Source organism: Salvia hispanica, chromosome 6 (genome assembly GCF_023119035.1).
Source record: "Salvia hispanica cultivar TCC Black 2014 chromosome 6, UniMelb_Shisp_WGS_1.0, whole genome shotgun sequence".
Lineage (NCBI taxonomy): Eukaryota > Viridiplantae > Streptophyta > Magnoliopsida > Lamiales > Lamiaceae > Salvia > Salvia hispanica.
The window spans coordinates 46,136,130-46,158,172 of NC_062970.1; the positions used below are offsets into that span (position 1 = coordinate 46,136,130).

At 33.9% G+C, this 22,043-nt stretch overlaps 4 protein-coding genes and 1 long non-coding RNA gene across 5 annotated transcripts; 3 read left to right on the forward strand and 2 right to left on the reverse strand.

Annotated features, from left to right (window-relative positions):
• Positions 1–651: 651 nt before the first annotated feature.
• On the reverse strand, positions 652–1,444 carry LOC125191892. The gene is made up of 2 exons (XR_007171272.1): positions 1,053–1,444; positions 652–941 (listed from the first exon to the last, which is right to left on the reverse strand). It is a non-coding gene; the product is annotated as an uncharacterized LOC125191892 (long non-coding RNA).
• Positions 1,445–10,007: 8,563 nt separating this feature from the next.
• On the reverse strand, positions 10,008–11,079 carry LOC125196859 (endochitinase A-like). The gene is made up of 2 exons (XM_048095519.1): positions 10,657–11,079; positions 10,008–10,565 (listed from the first exon to the last, which is right to left on the reverse strand). The coding sequence occupies exons 1-2, from the start codon at positions 11,060–11,062 to the stop codon at positions 10,162–10,164; spliced, it is 810 nt and encodes a 269-aa protein (XP_047951476.1). The 5' UTR covers positions 11,063–11,079; the 3' UTR covers positions 10,008–10,161.
• Positions 11,080–12,314: 1,235 nt separating this feature from the next.
• LOC125196858 (chitinase 5-like) lies at positions 12,315–13,379 on the forward strand. The gene is made up of 2 exons (XM_048095517.1): positions 12,315–12,741; positions 12,838–13,379. The coding sequence occupies exons 1-2, from the start codon at positions 12,336–12,338 to the stop codon at positions 13,248–13,250; spliced, it is 819 nt and encodes a 272-aa protein (XP_047951474.1). The 5' UTR covers positions 12,315–12,335; the 3' UTR covers positions 13,251–13,379.
• A 3,315-nt stretch (positions 13,380–16,694) lies between these two features.
• On the forward strand, positions 16,695–18,209 carry LOC125191789 (chitinase 5-like). The gene is made up of 2 exons (XM_048089205.1): positions 16,695–17,100; positions 17,797–18,209. The coding sequence occupies exons 1-2, from the start codon at positions 16,695–16,697 to the stop codon at positions 18,207–18,209; spliced, it is 819 nt and encodes a 272-aa protein (XP_047945162.1).
• A 1,957-nt stretch (positions 18,210–20,166) lies between these two features.
• LOC125195542 (chitinase 5-like) lies at positions 20,167–21,757 on the forward strand. Its single transcript, XM_048093680.1, has 3 exons — positions 20,167–20,175; positions 20,315–20,717; positions 21,345–21,757. Exons 1-3 carry the CDS (start codon positions 20,167–20,169, stop codon positions 21,755–21,757), a joined length of 825 nt encoding a protein of 274 aa, XP_047949637.1.
• The last annotated feature ends 286 nt before the right edge of the window (positions 21,758–22,043 follow it).

The following is a 22,043-nucleotide window of genomic DNA, read 5'->3' on the forward strand; positions in this document are numbered from 1 at the left end:
TATATTTCCTGACTTTTGAGATTCAAAATCTTGAGGTCTATTATATATCTGTGGATTCTTACATTTTTATAGTCGAATAGATATGTGCATATAATTAAAAGTATTAGTATATGATAAATTTTAAGTATATATTTCAAAACTAGTACTACCATATAGAAATTCTATAAAGATACTTCATGATGACATAACGTTGAAACCGGGCCGGAGATTTAAACGACGAAAGAATTTCCTACATATAAACAAAAATTAAGTGAAAAAAAAACACATAGAAGATTGAAGGAAAAAATTAACTTAGGAATATTCAAAATAAGTGAAAGAACACATAGAAAAGTGAAGGATGACTAAACTAGAACCACTAATAGTCTACTTAATAAATTGGAAGATAATTCGTGATGACTATATATATAGATATTTCTTGTACATGATTTTCCAACATATAAACAAAATCAAACGTTAGAATTGCGTTCAAAATCAATGAAAAAAAATCGAACTTATTGACTAAATTAATATCACTATAATTATGATTAATAAATTGAAAGATAATCCGTGAAGATAATATACAAAGATATTTTCATCAATTTAATGACAAATTCAACTGCATTTTTGAGGAAAAAGTATTGTCCGTTTTATGCTACAGTGAGATAGTAATTGTGAAATAAATTATAAATTGATATAAGAGTAATCGTAATTAATATTATGCTTACACATAAAAAATTCAGTCATAATTACAGTAATCTAAATAAAATTATATAAATCAACATACGCATTTAATACGGGGTCATAAACTATGCATAGACTAGATAAAACATATACATACCAACATACAGTTTACATAGGAAAGTAAAAACACTAAAACATTAAAATTACAATAACTTAGAAATAAGATCACCAGCTCCGAGTTTGTTCACCTTGTTTCATCTCTAAAGCGAGTAGTGTCACCGCTGAAAAAAATTGGGAATGTTATAAATTCAAAAAATAAAATCTTGATTGCAATATTTTAAAGTAATGTGAATATAACAAATTCGAGTAAATGAAATGTAGTTGATATTTACCTGTATTGCATTTCAATTTCTTCTCCATTTGGATACAAACACAACAATCCTGACGTAGAACCAATCTCCAACAACATCCAACAAGTTGAAGAATGCAATTCTCCATGATTTCTTCCATACGAATGAACCAATAACTCCCCAAAATCCAAATATAAAACCAAAGCCCATCGATATGCCAACTTCTTGCATAAATGAGAAGACGTTGTCTTTCTCATTCATGTTTCCCTTCGAATTAGTGGTGGATGGCCTCAAGATATCTCCGGGGCACTTTGGTAGAGGGTTGCCACATAGTCCATCATTACCGGCATAATACGAAGCATTGAAGCTCTGAAGTTGAGTGCCGGTTGGAATTTTTCCAGACAAACTGTTGTTCGACAAATCGAGAAAACCAAGAGTGTTTATCTTTGCTAAACTATTTAAACTAAGATCAAGTGAGCTTAGGTTGGTAAGGTTCCACAATTGGGGAGGAACGATCCTCATATGATTCCCACTAAGGTCAAGTGACCGTAGATTGGTAAGGTTCCCTAACTCAGGAGGGACAGTCTCAAAACCATTCCAACCGAGTGCAAGTGAACGTAGGTTGGTAAGGTTCCCTAACTGAGGAGGAAATTTCCCATAAAAGCCAGAATGCTCAAGAGATAAGTGTTGTAATTGTTTCATAGACCTAATGAATTCTGGAATTGGAATGGATCCAAACTCATTCCAATCCAAGTTGAGATGACTTAAATGATGCAACTCAAGCAATGAAGAACGAACCTCACCTCGCAATCCAAAATTATCACATTTGAGGGCGATGACATGGCCAGTGGTGTTGCTGCACTCAACACCATGCCATTCGCAGCATTCGTCACTTTGCCACGACGAGAGAACACCATCCTCGTCGATGGTGTCATTCTTGAAGCTAAGAAGAGCTTCTCTCTCGCTCTCGATGCATCTCACTTCTGCATCTCCTGAAATAAACACACAGGAAAGAACAACAAGAACAAATTTGATCGTTATTCTTTTTTTAGAAATCATATACTCTTCTCTCATGTATTGAAGTGAATTGTATTTTGTAGGATACTCAATTCTATCTCAAGAGTAACAGTTTAACTAGGAAAAATCTCTTAATTGAAATCCAACATACCTTGACGATTTGACAGTCAACTTGAAAAACAAAACAAGAAAGTGACACTTGACTAATTAGTTATAATCACAAATCATATAAAAATAATTTTTTAAGATATAATTCATGATAAGATATAGTATAACGTAAAAAGAGGTCCGAGCTTTTATATTACGATTTCTTTTTTCAACATATAAAAAATTCGAACGTAAGGATTGCGTTCCAAATCAGAGAAGAAAAATGATACATAGTAAAGCGAATGTTGACTAAATTATTATCACTAAAATTATGTACATTATAAATTGAAACATAATTCGTGATTATGTACAAAGATATTCTTCCATCAATTTAATGTGGAAATTTAACTGTACATGCATGAAGATTGTACAATATGATTTTTACATCAATGAAATGAAAAATTGAACGAACCATATTCATTATTTTGGTCGAAGCGAAAAATTATAAAATAATTGCTTATTGTTATATTCTTTGTTTAAATAATTCTCCAAAATAAATCTTATAAAAATTTTTTTATAGTGTCAATTATATCCGATTCTTTTCTACTTACCAAATTTATCTCAATCTTAAAACTTGTACTATCAGACACCAAATAATTCATGATAGTACAGCGTAGAAATTGGGTTGGTGTTTTAAAAGACGAAATAATTTTCCAGCATAGAGTAGTGATATGGGACAACTATTACTTTAATGCATAACTATAGACTAAAACACGAAGTTCACTATAATTACGTTGTGGTCACTGTAAATTTGTTTTGGTCACTATAAATTTGTTTTAATTCATTAATAATAAAGGTCTTTTAGTTTCGTAACATAGATTTGAAAATACGGATTGTACAGAAATGTCATTATAAGGAAGGTTTAGGTTATGTTCACTACAACAGTGTTTTCGTTCACTATAAAGGAGTTTAGTTTATAACACGAATATGAAAACACAGAGACAGAGTAAACCAAAACACTCTTACAGTGAACTCCATGTTTTCAAAATTCATCTAATCTCATCCTTCCATTTTTTATCTAATAGCTGAAATTTATTTTTTAATTGTGCATTTTATTTAGTGTTCCAAGATATAAACAAAATTTAACGTAAGAATTGTGTTCAAAATCAATGGAAAAAGGACCAAATAGTAAAGCGAAGGTTGACTAATTCATGATCACTTAAAATATTACATAATAAATTGGAAGACAATTCGTAATGATTATATACGAAGATTATAAATTCTCCAATAAATACAAAATAAAAGATAAAATATATGTGGTATTCAAAAACAAATACTCCTACAAAAAACTCAGATGAGTTTGACTGATTCATAAACAATAGGTAGTATAATTTCGCGTAAGAACTTGAGTCCAAATTCAAAGAAAAGTTATGCACAAAATAGCAAAGTTATGTTTGCTATATTAAAAACTCATAAAATTTTTTGTTCATGAATTTTATTCCTAGAGTAATTTGTGTCCTGTCATGTGTTATTATAAATTTTCTAATAGTACTATTTTTTGAAAAAAAAAATCATATTCTTCTATATTGTTGGATTAACTATGGATGATGAAACGCAATTAAATTAGTAAAACACTCCTCCTCTAATTTGTGTGAGTTTAGTATAGTGAATAATGGTTATACTTATAGATAAGAAAATAAAAATTGCAGAAATAGAACGATTAAAAGATAGTGATATTAATTTTTGGGCCCATTAGGCCCAGCTAAATTTTATCAACCTCCGTTGTGGTCTTTGTTTCAGCAATATCAGTTTAGGCCCACTAGTTTTGTTGTTTAATTAATTTCATTACATTAATTTCGTAATTCATATATATATAAATCATTTGGGGTAACATGTTTTCCCTTTCAAAACCAATTTTTAAATATTTTTTGTTTGACCTAGATTAACAAATTGAATATTTTGGCGGAGTTTAAAAATTGTAAGCCGAAAAAGGGTCCTATTCTAATGCTTATAACATCATAATCCAAAACTAAGACTAAATCTACACTATTGGATTTTGAAATGAGTGGATGAGATTAAAACACACAAATTTCAATAAATAGTAGACAAAATATCAACAAAATGGTAATATCATCATTATGTTATCACATGATAATTTTCGTGGGTATTTTTTTATATCAACATTGTGTACAAATATCCACAATATGACATAAGAATGTAACACAGGGACAAGAAAATATCAACACATTTTTATTGATATTTTACTTACACAATATTGAGATTTTGTATACACTATGTTAAGATTTTTTTTTCAATTTATTGATAAAATATGCTTATCAATATGCACGAAAATCGAAATATAATTTATCAAATTTCATCACCCGAACATCGTCGGAACATATGCAATTGAGATATCGTTAAAATCTTTATAAAATTATCTTTAATTTGATATATTTTTTGCGAAAAAATAAATTAAATCGGGAGAGTTATGTTAATTTAAAGTTTTGAGATGATTTTCATGAAAGAGAATTGACATTAATACCCTTTAAGTTTATTTAATAATTTTTTTAATTTAAAATTTAATTCACGTGACATTATTTCAACTATTAGATCTCCTAATCTAATGGCCAAGATTTGATCTTAATTTGTGATTGGTAATTAGTTAGCAATTGATCACTCCTCCGCTAGGCTTTTTCATTTTAGTTAGAGTCGATTAGTAAAAGAAAAATTATTAAGAAATGTGTTAATTTACTACTTAATACGTTAAACAAACTATGTAGGGGTTCATGTCTACATCTCGTTATTTTCTCATTTTTTTCTTGGGTAATGATTTATTAACAAACATTGTATATACAAAATACCCTTATATTTTAAACCGGTTTTTATTTAAACCGGTTTTATTATTTTCTTACTAATTTACCCTTTTTATATATATATGGAAAATTATGAATATGTGGAAGATCAATATAATATTTATGAAAATTTCATAAATTAAGATAATTAAAATTTATCCAACCAAGATTGTTGCTTATACGTATGTTTTAAACAAATAAATATACTACTATTATTTAGCACTAATCTATCGTTAAATTCAAAATTATAAGATTACATATCTTCAAATTCTTATACTTATTTCTTGTGTATTAACAGTAAAGTGATGAAAAAAAAAAGTTACTTTATAATTTTAAATTAATATTATATAGTAGAAATTTAAGGGGGAAAAAACCAAAAGTTTAAAAGAACCAAGCTTCAATATAGTAGTATCAAATAGTTATATACGAATAGAATAGTAAAGACTAAAAAATAGTATATAGATCTAGTTGTTTATATAGCTTAAAATTTTAGTGATAAGTTAATAATATAATAATTAAATGTGAATGATAATTATATTTTTGTTTAATTAAATATAAAATATTTTTCTCTCTCATAGGATTTTTGTTGGAATAAAAATAATTAAACTTGATTTTTTGTAGTAGAATTATCTAGATATCATAAATATCTAGATATTATCTAGAATTATCTAGAATTGGGGAGAGAAATATCTAGATATTTTGGTAGAATTAACTAGAGATAGAATTCTCTAGAATATAAATATTTAGAATATAAAAGTATTAAGTAGGAGAATATCTAGATATTTAGGGAGAATAGTCTAGATAAATAGATATTTATATCTAGATTTTTATAGATAAAAATCTAGATATTTAGAATATAAAATTATGAAGTAGATGATTCTAGAATAGGAAGGGGATGTTTATAAATATGAGAAAGTTGTAACATTTTGTATAAGTGGATAAGTTGAAGAAGTTGAGAAGTTGAGTAAGTTGAGAAGGTTTGAGAAATAGAGTGTTCCTTTCTTCCCCATATCAAAACATCTCCTAAAACCATTCCTACATATTCCACTCATCCTCCTCTCAAATATTTCCTCCAAACTAAATTACTCCTCCAACATATATCCCATATTTTTCAACAAAGTGGTACCAGAGCCATAAGTTCCTACCTGTAGTATGGCTAACTTGCTGTCGTTCCAAGTCCCCATGCTCAATAAGAGCAGTTTCGATAACTGGAGTATCAAGATGAAAGCGTTATTGGGAGCCCACGACGTTTGGGAGATCGTGGAGAATGGCTACGAGGAACCGCAAGACGAGACCGATCTATCCCAACAACAAAGGGATAGATTGCGAGATGCGAGAAAGAGAGACAAGAAGGCTCTCTATCTCATCTACCAAGCTCTAGGGGACGACGATTTCGAGAAGATCTCGAGTGCAAGCACCGCCAAAGAAGCATGGAAGAAGCTCCAAATCTCATGTGTTGGTGCGGAGCGAGTAAAGAAGGTACGCCTCCAAACTTTAAGAGGAGAATTTGAATCTTTACATATGAAAGAGTCCGAATCAATTTCGGATTATTTTTAAAGAGTCTTGGCGGTGTCAAATCAAATGAAAAGAAATGGTGAAAAATTGGAGGATGTTAGAATTATGGAGAAAATATTGCGCTCTCTAACCCTTAATTTTGAGCACATAGTAGTTACAATTGAAGAAACAAAAGATTTGGAGGAAATGATCATCGATCACTTATTGGGTTCACTACAAGCATATGAGGAGAAACAAAAGAAGAAACAAGAAATCGTGGAGCAACTTTTGAAGTTGCAAGTAAGCCCAAAGGAGAAAGAAGAAAGCTCGAGCAATGGCGGTGGCCCACAAGGAAGAGGTCTTGGACAAAGACAAGATCGTAGTCGTGGTCGTGGTCGAGGATATGCTCGTGGACGTGGACGTGGACGAGGACGAGGATATTTTTCCAACAATGAAGAAAGAAAGGAGTTCCCAAATATTGGACGAGGAAGGAGCAATCCACAGTTGAGGTACGATAAATCTTCAATAAAGTGCTTTAATTGTCATAGATATGGGCACTATGCTTCCGAGTGCAGAGAAACAAAATCAAAAGTTGAAGAGAAGGCCAATTATGTGGAGAATACGAATGAAGAAAATGGATGTGTTCTTCTAGCTTATAAAGGAGATGCTGGAAGAAAAGATGATATGTGGTACCTCGACACGGGAGCGAGCAATCATATGTGCGGGAACAGGAGCATGTTCGTGGAGCTTGATGAATCAGTAAGTGGCAACGTCTCCTTTGGTGATGAATCTAAAATTCCAGTTAAAGGAAAAGGCAAGATTCTAATTCATTTAAAAAATGGAGCTCATGATTTTATTTCAAACGTATATTACGTGCCCAATATGAGAAACAATATATTGAGTCTTGGAAAACTCTTAGAGAAAGGTTATAACATTCACATGAAAGATTATAGCCTTTCAATAAGAGATGACAAAAATGATTTAATTGCCAAAGTGCCAATGTCCAAGAATAGGATGTTTCTATTAAATGTTCAAAATGATGTGGTGAAGTGCCTTCAAGCATGTTATAAAGATAAGTCTTGGCTATGGCATCTTCGATTTGGGCACCTAAATTTTGGTAGCTTGAAATTGCTATCAAATAAAGAAATGGTACGAGGATTACCACCCATCGAGCACCCCGATCAACTCTGTGAAGGATGCTTAGTTGGGAAGCAATTCAGAAAGCCGTTCCCAAAGGAGTCAAGTTCGAGAGCACAGAAGCCATTGGAGTTAATCCATGCAGACGTGTGTGGACCAATCAAGCCAACCTCCCTCGGTAAAAATAACTATTTCCTGCTTTTCATTGATGATTTTTCAAGAAAAACGTGGGTATACTTCTTGAAGCAGAAATCAGAAGCATTTGACGCATTCAAGAAGTTCAAGGCTGCCGTCGAGAAAGAAAGCGGTCTACAAATCAAAGAAATGAGAACCGACCGAGGTGGAGAATTCACATCTAGGGAGTTTCAAGAGTTTTGCAAAGAAAACGGAATTCGGCGGCTATTGACGGCTCCAAGATCCCCCCAGCAGAATGGAGTTGCTGAACGAAAGAACAGAACTATCGTCGAGATGACTCGAAGTATGCTGAAGACGAAGAATTTGCCAAAAGAGCTATGGGCAGAAGCAGTGGCGTGCGCCGTATACCTGTCTAACAGGTCTCCAATAAAAAGTGTCTGGGGAATGACTCCTCAAGAAGCTTGGAGCGGGAGAAAACCAGGGATCGCCCACTTGAGAGTGTTCGGGAGCAAAGCTTATGCACATGTACCGGATCAGACGAGGAGCAAACTCGATGACAAAAGCAAACCGTTCATCTTCATCGGGTACGACTCTAACACTAAGGGCTATAAGTTATATGATCCAACTTCGCAGAAAACCATGATTAGCCGAGATGTGGAGTTCGATGAAGAAGGAATATGGGATTTCGGCTCAGACAATGACTTCACCTTCATACCACCGTTTGGAGAGCAAAGAGAAGGTGAGCATACCGGAGAGGAGCTACAAGAACAAACAACTCCACCTACATCTCCCACATCAGCTGTCAGAGACTCGCCACCATCTTTCTTGAATGAAAGAGCAACACAACGCACACGAAGTTTGGGTGAAGTGTATGACGACACCCCAAGGTTAGAAGATCTTACCTTATTTTGCTTATCTGCTGATTGTGAACCAGAAAAAGCTACAACAAGGGAAAATTGGCGAGTTGCGATGGATGAAGAGATCAAAGCCATAGAGAAGAATGACACGTTGGAGCTCGAGCGGCCACAAAAGGAGCGAACAACTATTTGTGTGGATAACAAGTCGGCGATTGCACTAACCAAGAAGCCAGTGTTCCACAACCGAAGCAAGTATATCGACACCCGCTACCGTAAGAGAACTCGTTGCAAACCAGGAGATTCAAGTCGAGTATGTGAAATCGCAAGATCAAGTTGCCGATATTTTCACAAAGCCCCTCAAGTACGAAGACTTTATCAAGTTAAGGATGTTGCTCCGGATGACAAATCAAGTTTAAGGGGGGGTGTTGGAATAAAAATAATTAAACTTGATTTTTTGTAGTAGAATTATCTAGATATCATAAATATCTAGATATTATCTAGAATTATCTAGAATTGGGGAGAGAAATATCTAGATATTTTGGTAGAATTAACTAGAGATAGAATTCTCTAGAATATAGATATTTAGAATATAAAAGTATTAAGTAGGAGAATATCTAGATATTTAGGGAGAATAGTCTAGATAAATAGATATTTATATCTAGATTTTTATAGATAAAAATCTAGATATTTAGAATATAAAATTATGAAGTAGATGATTCTAGAATAGGAAGGGGATGTCTATAAATATGAGAAAGTTGTAACATTTTGTATAAGTGGATAAGTTGAAGAAGTTGAGAAGTTGAGTAAGTTGAGAAAGTTTGAGAAATAGAGTGTTCCTTTCTTCCCCACATCAAAACATCTCCTAAAACCATTCCTACATATTCCACTCATCCTCCTCTCAAATATTTCCTCCAAACTAAATTACTCCTCCAATATATATCCTATATATTTCCAGATGATGGTTCCATTTATATTTATAGGGGATATTGAGTGAGTTTGGAAATGTTTCCTCCAAAGTTGGAATTGCTTCGTGTTTCTAATTGTCATTCGGATATCATTACGAAAGAACCTTGCTTTCACCTTAGGGATATAGTATTTCTTTATTTTCACTTTTTTTGTATTTCACATAATGTTTGTTATTCACTCCTGTTGATTTATTATTTTACTCCCTTCATCCCGGAGTATTAGGCTCACTTCTTTTGGGCACATGATTTAAGGAATTGATATTTAAATAGTTAAAGTGGAGAGAGTAAAGTATGAGAGAGGGAAAAAGTAGGGGAGAGAAGAGAGAAAAAAAGTAGGTGAAGAATAAAATAAGATAGATGCTTTTTGCTAAAAAGGAAATGAGTCTAATATGTTGGGACATCCCAAAAAGGAAAGTTGGTCTAATACCTTGGGACGGAGGGAGTACTATTTATTCTTACTACATTGCATTTTTTACTTAATATTGGTGAAGTAAATATGGTATTCGGTGTTTTCCACAACCTTATTATACTAGTACTAGTATTTATTCCCACACAATTTTGTTACATTCTCTTAGTGATCAAACTTGATTTATTCCAATGATCTCTCCTAGCAACGGAGATTAGGTCCAGGACTAACTCCGATTTGGCTACAGTACCGTGTGTAGTAATTAACCCTAGCGGTCACAGTGGCCGGATTCCCGCCGTTGCATTCAAGATTTCCGCTTATGGCACGGATAGTCGCCCCGAAGCCCTGCCCTGATGTGATAAGCAAGTGCACATTCTTCTCCCAGAACCACAACGCGGTCTTGAATGAGATAATAGGGTCTCTAGCCACGAGATCTGGGTTGTTCAATCCGTCAAACCCTATGGCTCGGCCAGCTGGGCCGTAGTTGAAGTTCCAAGTGAGTTGTAACGGGCCTCGGCCATAATAGGACTGGCCCGGTGTGCAAGGCCACATATTGCTGCTGGCACAAAAGGTTCCACCGTTTATTTCCCGTGTGTAACAAAAGTCTGTATTGGAAATAAATTAACTTTATAAAAAATTTTTTACCAAACTTCATGATTTAAATGACTATTAACTAAAAAAAAATTTCAAACTTACGTCCCGTCTCATGTGTTACGTGAGCGAAGAACGCCGCGATCTCCCGCTTAGCATTGTCGGTTGAGCCGGTGGTGCCGAACTGAGGATACGCCCTAATCGCCTGGAGGAAGGCGGCGCGTGTGTAGAAGCCCTTCCCGGCGCAGTCAGGCGGCGCCAGCCTAGCAATCCCATCAAAGAAATTATCCGTCACTATGTTACTAACTACGGTTCCGTTACTTCCACCCGGTGAACTACTGATACATGGCCCCGAACGGCAGCCATTTCCGCAATGGGCGTCGCTGAAGCCGCAGTAGCCGAACTGGCTGCAGCATAGGTTGGGAGCACAGCCACAATTCTGGCCGGAAACGTGTTTTCCGGTGGCCAGAAGGAGAGCAAGAAGGGTGTAGAGAGTAAGTGAACGTTTCATGTTTGGAGATAATTAAGAGTGAGAAATTGTTGTTTTGGTGTGGTGAAGAAAGAAGGAATTGAGGGTATTAATAGGTAATATTAAGACCAAAACATTAAGGAATTGGTCTTAATTTTGGATTATGAGGTTATAAGCAATATAATGAAATAAACCTGCCTCTATTTAATTGAATTAATTGACTTATAGGTGGTGGAAAGAGTACTATACTAGGAGTAAACCCTATATCTTTTCAAAGCATAACTAATTTAAAATTATTGATCTCTTAGCAGCCAAAGACTAATCGATTAAATTGTCAATTATTCATAATATTCCTGATAAATAGTGGTTTACCACAACTTAGCAGCCAAAGACTAATTAATTAACACACAACATAAAAATAACACAACTTATTTTGTGATCTTTCGTAAAATAGTATTTCCCTTGTCCAAAATAGATATCACCATTTCCTTTTTAGTTTGTCTCATGAAATGTCATATAATCTTTTTTAAAAAATAGTTTTCTCTAATATCAATACATAACTATATTTTCTAAAATCTTGTATGGATTTTGAAGTATTCTTATCTAAGGCATCTTTATGTTAATTATGTTACTCGAACATCGTAATATGGATTTTGAAGTATTCTTATCTAAGGCATATTTATTCAAATTTTGATTCGATTAAAAACCAAAACAATTACTAACATTCTAGATTAAGGTGGATTATATTGTTGTAGGTCACAATCTTCAACATTCTAGATTAAGGTGGATTCATCATTGTTTAAAGAATATCGTGGTGGTGTAATGTCACCTAACAATTTTTCTTAAAATCTTGTGCCACTAAAAAATGTTGATACCTGGAAGGAGGATTATGGATTATAATTATGGTAAAAATAGTTGACTTAGTCAATGACTCTATGGCTGCTAAGAGCGCATTAATTTCATTTATTACGATAAAGAATGAGCCAAGCCTAATTGTGGTAGGGATATAATTAAACATGAATTATGATTTAATTCGAATAGTTATAACATAAGTAGATTTTATATAAGATTCTTTCGTCAAAACAATCTCATTAAAAACTATACTAGCAACTTTTGATAATTATAAAATCAATACAATTAAATTATTTAATTGAAACTCTATTAAATTATCACTATTATTGGCATTCATCAAATGCAAAAGTAAGCTTTCAAGTTTCAACCTTCAAAACATCTAAATTTTACACTATAAATACCCATCCATCCCTACCTTCTTCACCATACCAAAACACAATTTCTAACTCTTATATCTCCAAACATGAAACGTTCTCTCACTCTCTTCATCCTTCTCGCTCTCCTTTTGGCCACCGGAACACACGTTTCCGGCCAGAACTGCGGCTGTGCTACCAACCTATGCTGCAGCCAGTTCGGCTACTGCGGCTCCGGTGACGCTTATTGCGGCAATGGCTGCCGTTCGGGGCCATGTTTCGGTGGCTCGCCCGGAGGAAGCAACGGAGTCGTAGTTAGCAACGTAGTGACGGATAATTTCTTCAACGGGATTGCTAATCAGGCCCCGGCTGGCTGCGCCGGGAAGGGCTTCTACACACGCGCCGCCTTCCTCCAGGCGATTAGGTCGTATCCTCAGTTCGGCACCACCGGCTCCGTTGAGAATGCTAAGCGGGAGATCGCGGCGTTCTTTGCTCACGTCACGCATGAGACTGGACGTAAGTTTGTAATTCTTTTTTTTTTGGGGTTAATAGTCATTTAAATCATGAAGTTTGATAAAAAAAAATAATCGATTTAATTTGTTTCCCATGCAGACTTTTGCTACACACGAGAGATAAACGGCCAATCCCGAAACTATTGCGACAGCAACAACAGACAGTGGCCTTGCACACCGGGACAGGGCTATTACGGACGAGGCCCGATACAAATCTCTTGGAACTACAACTACGGACCAGCTGGCCGAGCCATAGGATTTGATGGATTGAACAACCCAGATATCGTGGCTAGAGACCCTATTATCTCATTTAAGACCGCGTTGTGGTTCTGGATGAACAATGTGCATTCACTTATCATATCCGGGCAGGGCTTTGGAGCGAGTATCCGCGCCATCAACGGCAATCTTGAATGCAACGGCGCGAATCCGGCTACTGTGACTGCTAGGGTTAATTACTACACAAGCTACTGCAGCCAACTCGGAGTTAGTCCCGGACCTAATCTCCGTTGCTAGGAGAGGAGAGATCGTTGGAATAAATCAAGTTTGATGAATAAGAGAATGTAATAAAACTGCGTGATAATAAATAAAAGTTTGTGTACTATTAATAAAATTATGAAATACTATGACTTGTTGACCTATGAAACTAAGCTGGCCTGGTCTTGTTGACTTCAATATTGACTGTTATATTTCTAAATTTAATTTACATTTTAAATTTGTTTTTTCTCTCTCGACTTGTTCTAATGATGCAATAAGACATGTCCCGTATAATAATGAACTCTAGTACTCTCGATATCATAGACTTTTTTTTTTTAATAAAAATTATCAATAATGGTTCTCTATGTATTTTTATTCTTTTATTGACTTAAACTCCAATTTATTGATTGGAGAGGAAAGATCTTATCACCTCATCACTCATATTTTATTATAAAATTAATATTATATAAACATAATTAAGATCCACCTTCCACTAATTTTGCACTGATTTTCTTTATATGATTTATAATATTTTAAATCCTTTATATGATTTATAATATTTTAAATCTCGTATTTGTTAAAACACGTCTTTTATCCTCGTACGAATACAGTGATATTTATATCCAAATTCACCTATGAAGTCACACCATCCCACACATCTTTTAAATGCATCATTTGCCACTAGTATTAATTGGTAAATGGTAACTGTTAACTGTTAAAAGTTTCATTGATTATTGGTAAAAGTACAAACTCCTTCTATATTCACAATCCGTATATAATCGATCAAAAGCCAATTAATTGTACGTCTTCCTTCACATCACGACTCACATTCTCCGCTAAGTTGTCATTCTTTTACAGTCACAAATAGGGAAATTAAAGAGGCAAAACAAGTGCTCACCTTTTATAAATAAAATTCATATTTCACATAATTTTTTCAATTCATATTTATTGAAACTCGCATAAAGTAACAATTTTTATGTGGAGAGTGTACTTTATAAGACCAAATTCCGATGTTATTTCATGACTGGTGGGTATACTATTAAAATTAATGTTCTTTATCTAGCCAATATGCTAGATGTTCGAGTCATTATGATGGGGATCAGACTCCGCACTTAGGGCTGATAATTTTTGGCACGACACGAACTCACACGAAATTAACGGGTATGTGTCAAAGTTTACTGGGTTCGTGTCCTTATCGTGTCGACACGATAACGACACAGACACTTCGTGTCGTGTTCGTGTTACACATTAAGAAATAATATTAACATATTATAATATTATTTTTATTTTCATTTATTTTAAAATTTTAAAATTTTGAAACTAAAATTTAAAATTAAATATTAGAAATAATATTAACATATTATAATATTATTATTATAGTATCGTTATTGTGTCGTGTCATATATGTGTTGTTATCGGGTCGTGTTCGTGTTTGTTGTTATCGTATCGTGTCGTTATCGTGTCGACACGATAACGACACAACACGCACGATTTGCCACCCCTATCCGCACCCATATAGGTGTGTGTTCACTACAATATGAATATATGAATTGTAAATTAATACTCCTTCCGTTCCACAACAGTAGAGTCATTTTATTTTGCACACTCATTTTTGTAAAAATAATTATAAATAGAGTCATTTTGTAAGAAATAGAATACTATTGATAACACTTTTCTCTATATTATTCTCTATCTTATTTACTCACTCTCTACTTTAACTATTTATTAGTATCATTTTTTAAAATGAGTGCAGAAAATAAAATGACTCTATTACTGTGGAATGGATGAAGTATCGGCTATCGAGATAAAGAGAGAGAGAAAGAAGACAAAAGAGCATACGGTTTCTCATAACGAAATAAAAGAGTGATAAAATATTTTATTTCTTCATTCTTAATTCGGATAAAATATAAATATATGAAATACAAAAAGATATATAGAAATAAAACAAATCCAAAAGTTCCTAACAACTAAGTAAAATAAATCAAATTCTGATTGCCATAAATAAAATATGGAGATTATCAACTCACTTTCGGAATAAAATAAAATGTAGGTCGATGTAACACCCACGATTGTAAGGTATGTTACCGGCCTCAAGGTGGAAGCCAAAAGAATAATTTACGTTAATATAGATAATAATAGTCATATTTATGATAATTTTATGTCATACTTCCTCTGTCTCACCATATAGTAGGCAATCCTTTTAAGACGATATTTAAGAAAATAGTGTTTAGAGAGTTAAATTGAAATAGCATAATACAAAGGAGTGGAGTGTCAATAAAATAAAATGAAAGATAAATTAGTTGTATTATATTTTGACAAAATAGAAAATGATTCTCTTTTAGGTGAGAAGTTTCAAAAATAATACGAGTCACTTATGATAGAATAGAAGGTATGCTATTTTTAGTTTTTTAGTATTTTTGTGGTAGTAAACAAGGATTAATCTAGATATTACATTAAAAAATTGTTAGCTTAGTCAATGAGTCTTTGGCTGCTAAGAGTTCATTAATTTTATTTATTACGTGGAAGAATGAGCCAAGCCTAATTGTGGTAGGGATATAATTAAACTTGATTATGGTTATATTCGAACTAATTACAATAGAAACTAAGTATATCATGTTTCTTCAATCAAGCCAATTTCATTACATATTACTACTACTAATCTACTATACTATAAAAAACTTGTTATTTAATGATATAAAAATCAAGATAGAATTAATTGCGTTGGAAAAATTTAAAAATAACAACAATTTAGGACGCCAAAGAAAGTTTCCTTAAATTAACGATATATTAACTTAATTTTTTATTTTTTCAGAATGCTTCTTTTTACATCTTCTAATTTGGTTGGGACACAAATATATTTAAAAGTACAGATTAACATCCTTAAATGCATTAATAAAATATTTTTAATTACTTTTTTTTTTGTTGTAGTGCTAGTAAAATCGTATGTAATACCATCTCGTATCTTAAAAATATGGACTTTTGAAAGAATACCGTTTTTAGTCTACAATTAGTAAAGGAATACCGATATAATGAAAAAATAATTAAATTATTACATTGGAAAATGGATATAATTTCATTAGGGATAAGTTTTTTTTCCTAAAATAGAAAGTATATAACTTTAAAAGATGAAACTTATAAAGTTTGCACAGTTTTCAAAAGTGAATAGCTAGCTAGCTTACAAATATCCATAAGAAGAATAAAACCAACTAATCCAATGTCAAATCTGACACAACTTCTTATAATTATGAATTATCAACATAATTAAATTAGAAAATTGAAATTCTAATATCTAGGACAGTGTTAGCAACATAAATTATCACTATTATCGGCATTCATCAAATGTCAAAAGTAAACTTTTCCATTCTTAATTGTCCATAATTTCCAAGCCTCAAAACATCTTGATTTTACACTATAAATACCCATCCATCCCTACCTTCTTCACCACACCCAAAACAACAAACTCTCACTCAATTATCTCCAAACATGAAACTTTCTCTCACTCTCTTCACCCTTCTTGCTCTCCTTCTGGCCACCGGAACACACGTTTCCGGACAGAACTGCGGCTGTGCTCCCAACCTATGCTGCAGCCAGTTCGGCTACTGCGGCTCCGGTGACGCTTATTGCGGAAATGGCTGCCGTTCGGGGCCGTGTTTCGGTGGTTCGCCCGGAGGAAGCAACGGAGTCGTAGTTAGTAACGTAGTGACGGATAATTTCTTCAACGGGATCGCTAATCAGGCCCCGGCTGGCTGCGCTGGGAAGGGCTTCTACACACGCGCCGCCTTCCTCCAGGCGATTAGGTCGTATCCTCAGTTCGGAACCACCGGCTCCGTTGAGAATGCTAAGCGGGAGATCGCAGCGTTCTTTGCTCATGTGACGCATGAGACCGGACGTAAGTTCTTACTTCCTCTGTCTCACTCTAAGCGACACATTTTCTTTTTTTTCTCGATAACTCACTTTAGTTGACACATTCTCTAAAATTGAAATATCATTATCTCTGCTTTATTTCCTCTCTACTTTGTCCTATGTCCGCAAAACTGGAAAAACTTGTGTTGAATATGAAATGCTTCGCCGTGGATCGGAGGGAGTAATTTTTATTAGAGGATAATAATTATTGTGATTTTGATTAATTTACAATACCTGGAATTTAATATTTTTAGGTCCCATTCAGTATCATAGAATTGGGTCTAGGGAATTAGAATTAGAATTAGAATTAGAATTAGAGCTTTCAATTTCAATTCATCACAATTCCACATTTTGAATTCCATCACAAGTAGATAATTGGAATTTCAAATAGTTATAAAATTTGGTAACTTCACACACTACTCACACACACACACTGACACACACACACCACATGCACACATACTCTATAATTTCTTAAAATTCAATTTCACATCAATTACGTCATTTTACTGAACAAGTGATTTGGAATTGTTCAAATTCAATTCCATCTAATTCCAATTTTGTGCACCGAACAACTCATCATAGAAATTATAATTTTTTTTTTTATTTTGTTTCACTATTTTACAATACTACATATCATAAAATCATAAAAATTGATCGATTTCATTTGTGTCCCATGCAGACTTTTGCTACACACGAGAGATAAACGGCCAATCCCGAAACTATTGTGACAGCAACAACAGACAGTGGCCTTGCACACCGGGCCAGGGCTATTACGGCCGAGGCCCGATTCAAATCTCATGGAACTACAACTACGGGCCAGCTGGCCGAGCCATAGGGTTTGATGGACTGAACAACCCTGATATCGTGGCTAGAGACCCTATTATCTCATTTAAGACCGCGTTGTGGTTCTGGATGAACAATGTGCACTCGCTTATCATATCGGGGCAGGGCTTTGGAGCTAGTATCCGCGCCATCAACGGCAATCTTGAATGCAACGGCGCGAATCCGGCTACTGTGACTGCTAGGGTTAATTACTACACGCGCTACTGCAGCCAAATCGGAGTTAGTCCCGGACCTAATCTCCGTTGCTAGAAGACTTGAGAGACCATTGGAATAAATCAAGTTTGATGAATAAGAGAATGTAATAATACTGCGTGAGAATAAATAAACGTTTTTCTACTATTATTAATAAAATGCTGAAATACTATGTCCTTGTTGACCTATGAAACTAAGTTGGGTTGGTCATGTTGACTTCAATATTGACTGGTATATTTCTAAATTAATTTACATTTTAAATTTGCTTTCTCTCTCTCGACTTGTTCTAAATGATGCAATAAGACTTTTCCATATAATAATGAACTCTAGTACACTACATATCATTTAACTTTTCTTTTTTAAGTAAATACGATCAATAATGGTTGTCAATACAATAATGGATATGCCATTAAAATGTTCTTCATCTAGCCAATATGCTAGATGTTCGAGTCATTATGATGAGGATCAGACTCCGCATCCCTATAGGTGTGTGTTCACTATAATATGAATATATGAATTGTAAAATAATACTCAGATAGGATTTTCGATTGCCTATCGAGATAGAGAGAGAGAAAGACAAAAAGAAGAGAAAAGAGCATATGGTTTCTCATAAGGAAATAATAAATATTTTATTTCCTCATTTTTAATTCTGATAAAATATAAATATATGAAATACAAAAAGATATATAGAAAAAACAAATCCAAAATTAAAGTTCCTAACAACTAAGTAAAATAAATCTAATTTTGATTACCATAAATAAAATATGGAGATTATCAACTCACTTTCGAAATAAAATAAAATATAGATCCTTGTTGCCCCACGGTTGTAAAGTAGGTTGCCCTCAAGGTGGAAGCCAGAAGAATAATGTACATTAATATAGACAATAGTAGTCATATTTACGTTAATTTTATGTCATACTCTCTCCGTCCCGCCATACGGGAGTCAATTCTTTTAGGATGATGTTGAAGAAAATGATGTTTAGAGAGTTAAGTTGAGAGACCATTACATAGAGGAGTGAAGTGTAAATTAAATAAAGAGAGAATAGAATAAAAGATAAATTAATTGTGTTATATTTTGACAAAATAGAAACTGATTCATTTTAGGTAGGATGTCTCAAACGAATACGAGTCACTTATGGCAGAACGGAAGGAGTGTGTTATTTTTAGTTTTTTAATAACGTTTTATTTTAGTGGTAATAAACAAGGATTAATCTAGATATTACAGTAAAAATTGTTAGCTTAGTCAATGAGTCTTTGGCTGCTGAGATCTCATTAATTTTGGCTGCTAAGAATTTTATTTATTACGAAGAAGAATGAGCCAAACCTAATTGTGGTAAACTGGTAGGGATATAATTAAACATTAATTATGGTCATATTCGAACCAATTAAAAAAGAAGTATAGGTTTTATATTTGTTTCTTTCATCAAGCCAATTTCATTATATATTACTAGTAAAATCTTATGTAATACCATACCCTCCTTTGAAAATATTAACTTCTGAAAGAATTCAATTTTTAGTGTATAATTGATAAAGTAAGAAAGATAGAATTGAAAAAATAGTTAAAAGTTTTAAGTATATTGCAGTATAGATCTCATATCATTGGAGAATTTTTTTTAAATTTGATATAAAATTCTTACAATTAAAGAGATTCTCATATTTCCACGATTCTATTTTAAGAGGATGCGAGATCTAGCAATTTTTCATGGTTGTAGAGACAGTTTTTATTTGAATCCCTTCTAAAATAGAAGTATATAATTTTAAAGGATGGGCTAAAATAGAAATTGTACTTTACTTTCAAGGAGTATATATCTGATTTACGTAACAAAATGTTAAGATTGTGAAACTTATATAGTTTACACAGTTTTCAAAAGTGAGTAGCTAGCTTACAAATAAAACCCAACTAATCCAATATTAAAATGTGACACAACTTTAGATAATTATGACATTATCAACATATTTAAATTAATTAATTGAAATTCTAGCATAAATTATCACTATTATTGGTATTCATCAAATGTCAAAAGTAAACTTTTCCATTCTTAATTGTCCATTATTTCCAAGCTTCAAAACATCTTGATTTTACACTATAAATACCCTTCTATCCCTACCTTCTTCACCACACCAAAACAACAATTTCTCTCTTTTAATTATCTCCAAACAAGAAACTTTCTCTAACTCTCTACACACTTCTCGCTCTCCTTCTGGCCACCGGAAAACACGTTTCCGGCCTGAACTGCGGCTGTGCTTCCAACCTATGCTGCGGCCAGTTCGGCTACTGCGGCTCTGGTGACGCTTATTGCGGCAATGGCTGCCGTTCGGGGCCATGTTTCGGTGGCTCGCCCGGAGGAAGCAACGGAGTCGTAGTTAGTAACGTGGTCACGGATAATTTCTTCAACGGGATCGCTAATCAGGCCCCGGCTAGCTGCGCCGGGAAGGGCTTCTACACACGTGCCGCCTTCCTCCAGGCGATTAGGTCGTATCCTCAGTTCGGAACCACCGGCTCCGTTGAGAATGCTAAGCGGGAGATCGCGGCATTCTTTGCTCACGTCACGCATGAGACCGGACGTAAGTTCATACTCCCTCTGTCCCACTCTAAGTGACACATTTTCTTTTTTATTCGATGACTCACTTTAGTTGACACATTTTCTAAAATTGAAACATCATTATCTCTGCTTTGTTTCCTTTCTACTCTATCCTATGTCCACAAAATTGGAAAAATCTCGTGTTGAATATGAAATGCTCCACTCTGGAACGGAGGGAGTAATTTTTATTAGGATAATAGTTATTGAAATCATGAAGTTTAATAAAATTATGGTCTTTCAGTATATTGTAATTTTGATTAATTTACAATACCTAGAATTCAATATTTTTAGGTCCCATTCGGTATCATAGTCTTCAAAATTAGAATTAGAGCCTTCAATTTCAATTCATCACAATTCCACACTTTGAATTTCATCACAAGAAGATAATTGTATTTTCAAATAGTTATAAAATTGGGTTACTTAACACACTACTACACACACATAAATAATTTCTTCTAATTCAATTCCATTTAATTCCAATTTTGTATACCGAACAACTCATAAAAGAATATATATAAATATTTTTTTATTTAGTTTCAAGATTTTACAATACTAGTACTGTATATCATAAATTCATGAAAATTGATCGATTTCATTTGTGTCCATGCAGACTTTTGCTACACACGAGAGATAAACGGCCAATCCCGAAACTATTGTGACAGCAACAACAGACAGTGGCCTTGCACACCGGGCCAGGGCTATTACGGACGAGGCCCGATACAAATCTCTTGGAACTACAACTACGGGCCAGCTGGCCGAGCCATAGGATTTGATGGACTGAACAACCCTGATATCGTAGCTAGAGACCCTATTATCTCATTTAAGACCGCGTTGTGGTTCTGGATGAACAATGTGCACTCGCTTATCATATCGGGGCAGGGCTTTGGAGCTAGTATCCGTGCCATCAACGGAAATCTTGAATGCAACGGCGCGAATCCGGCTACTGTGACTGCTAGGGTTAATTACTACACGCGCTACTGCAGCCAAATCGGAGTTAGTCCCGGACCTAATCTCCGTTGCTAGAAGAGTTGAGAGACCATTGGAATAAATCAAGTTTGATGAATAAGAGAATGTAATAAAACTGCGTGATAATAAATAAAAGTTTGTGTACTATTAATAAAATTATGAAATACTATGACTTGTTGACCTATGAGACTAAGTTGGGTCGTGTTGACTTCAATGTTGACTTGAAATATATACTTGAAAATTTATATGGCGTTTGGAATAATAGAATTATCCAATTCGTCTTTCAGTTTTCTTTTGTTTAAGATTGTATTGCATTGAATATCCTGGTTATTGTGTTGTAAAG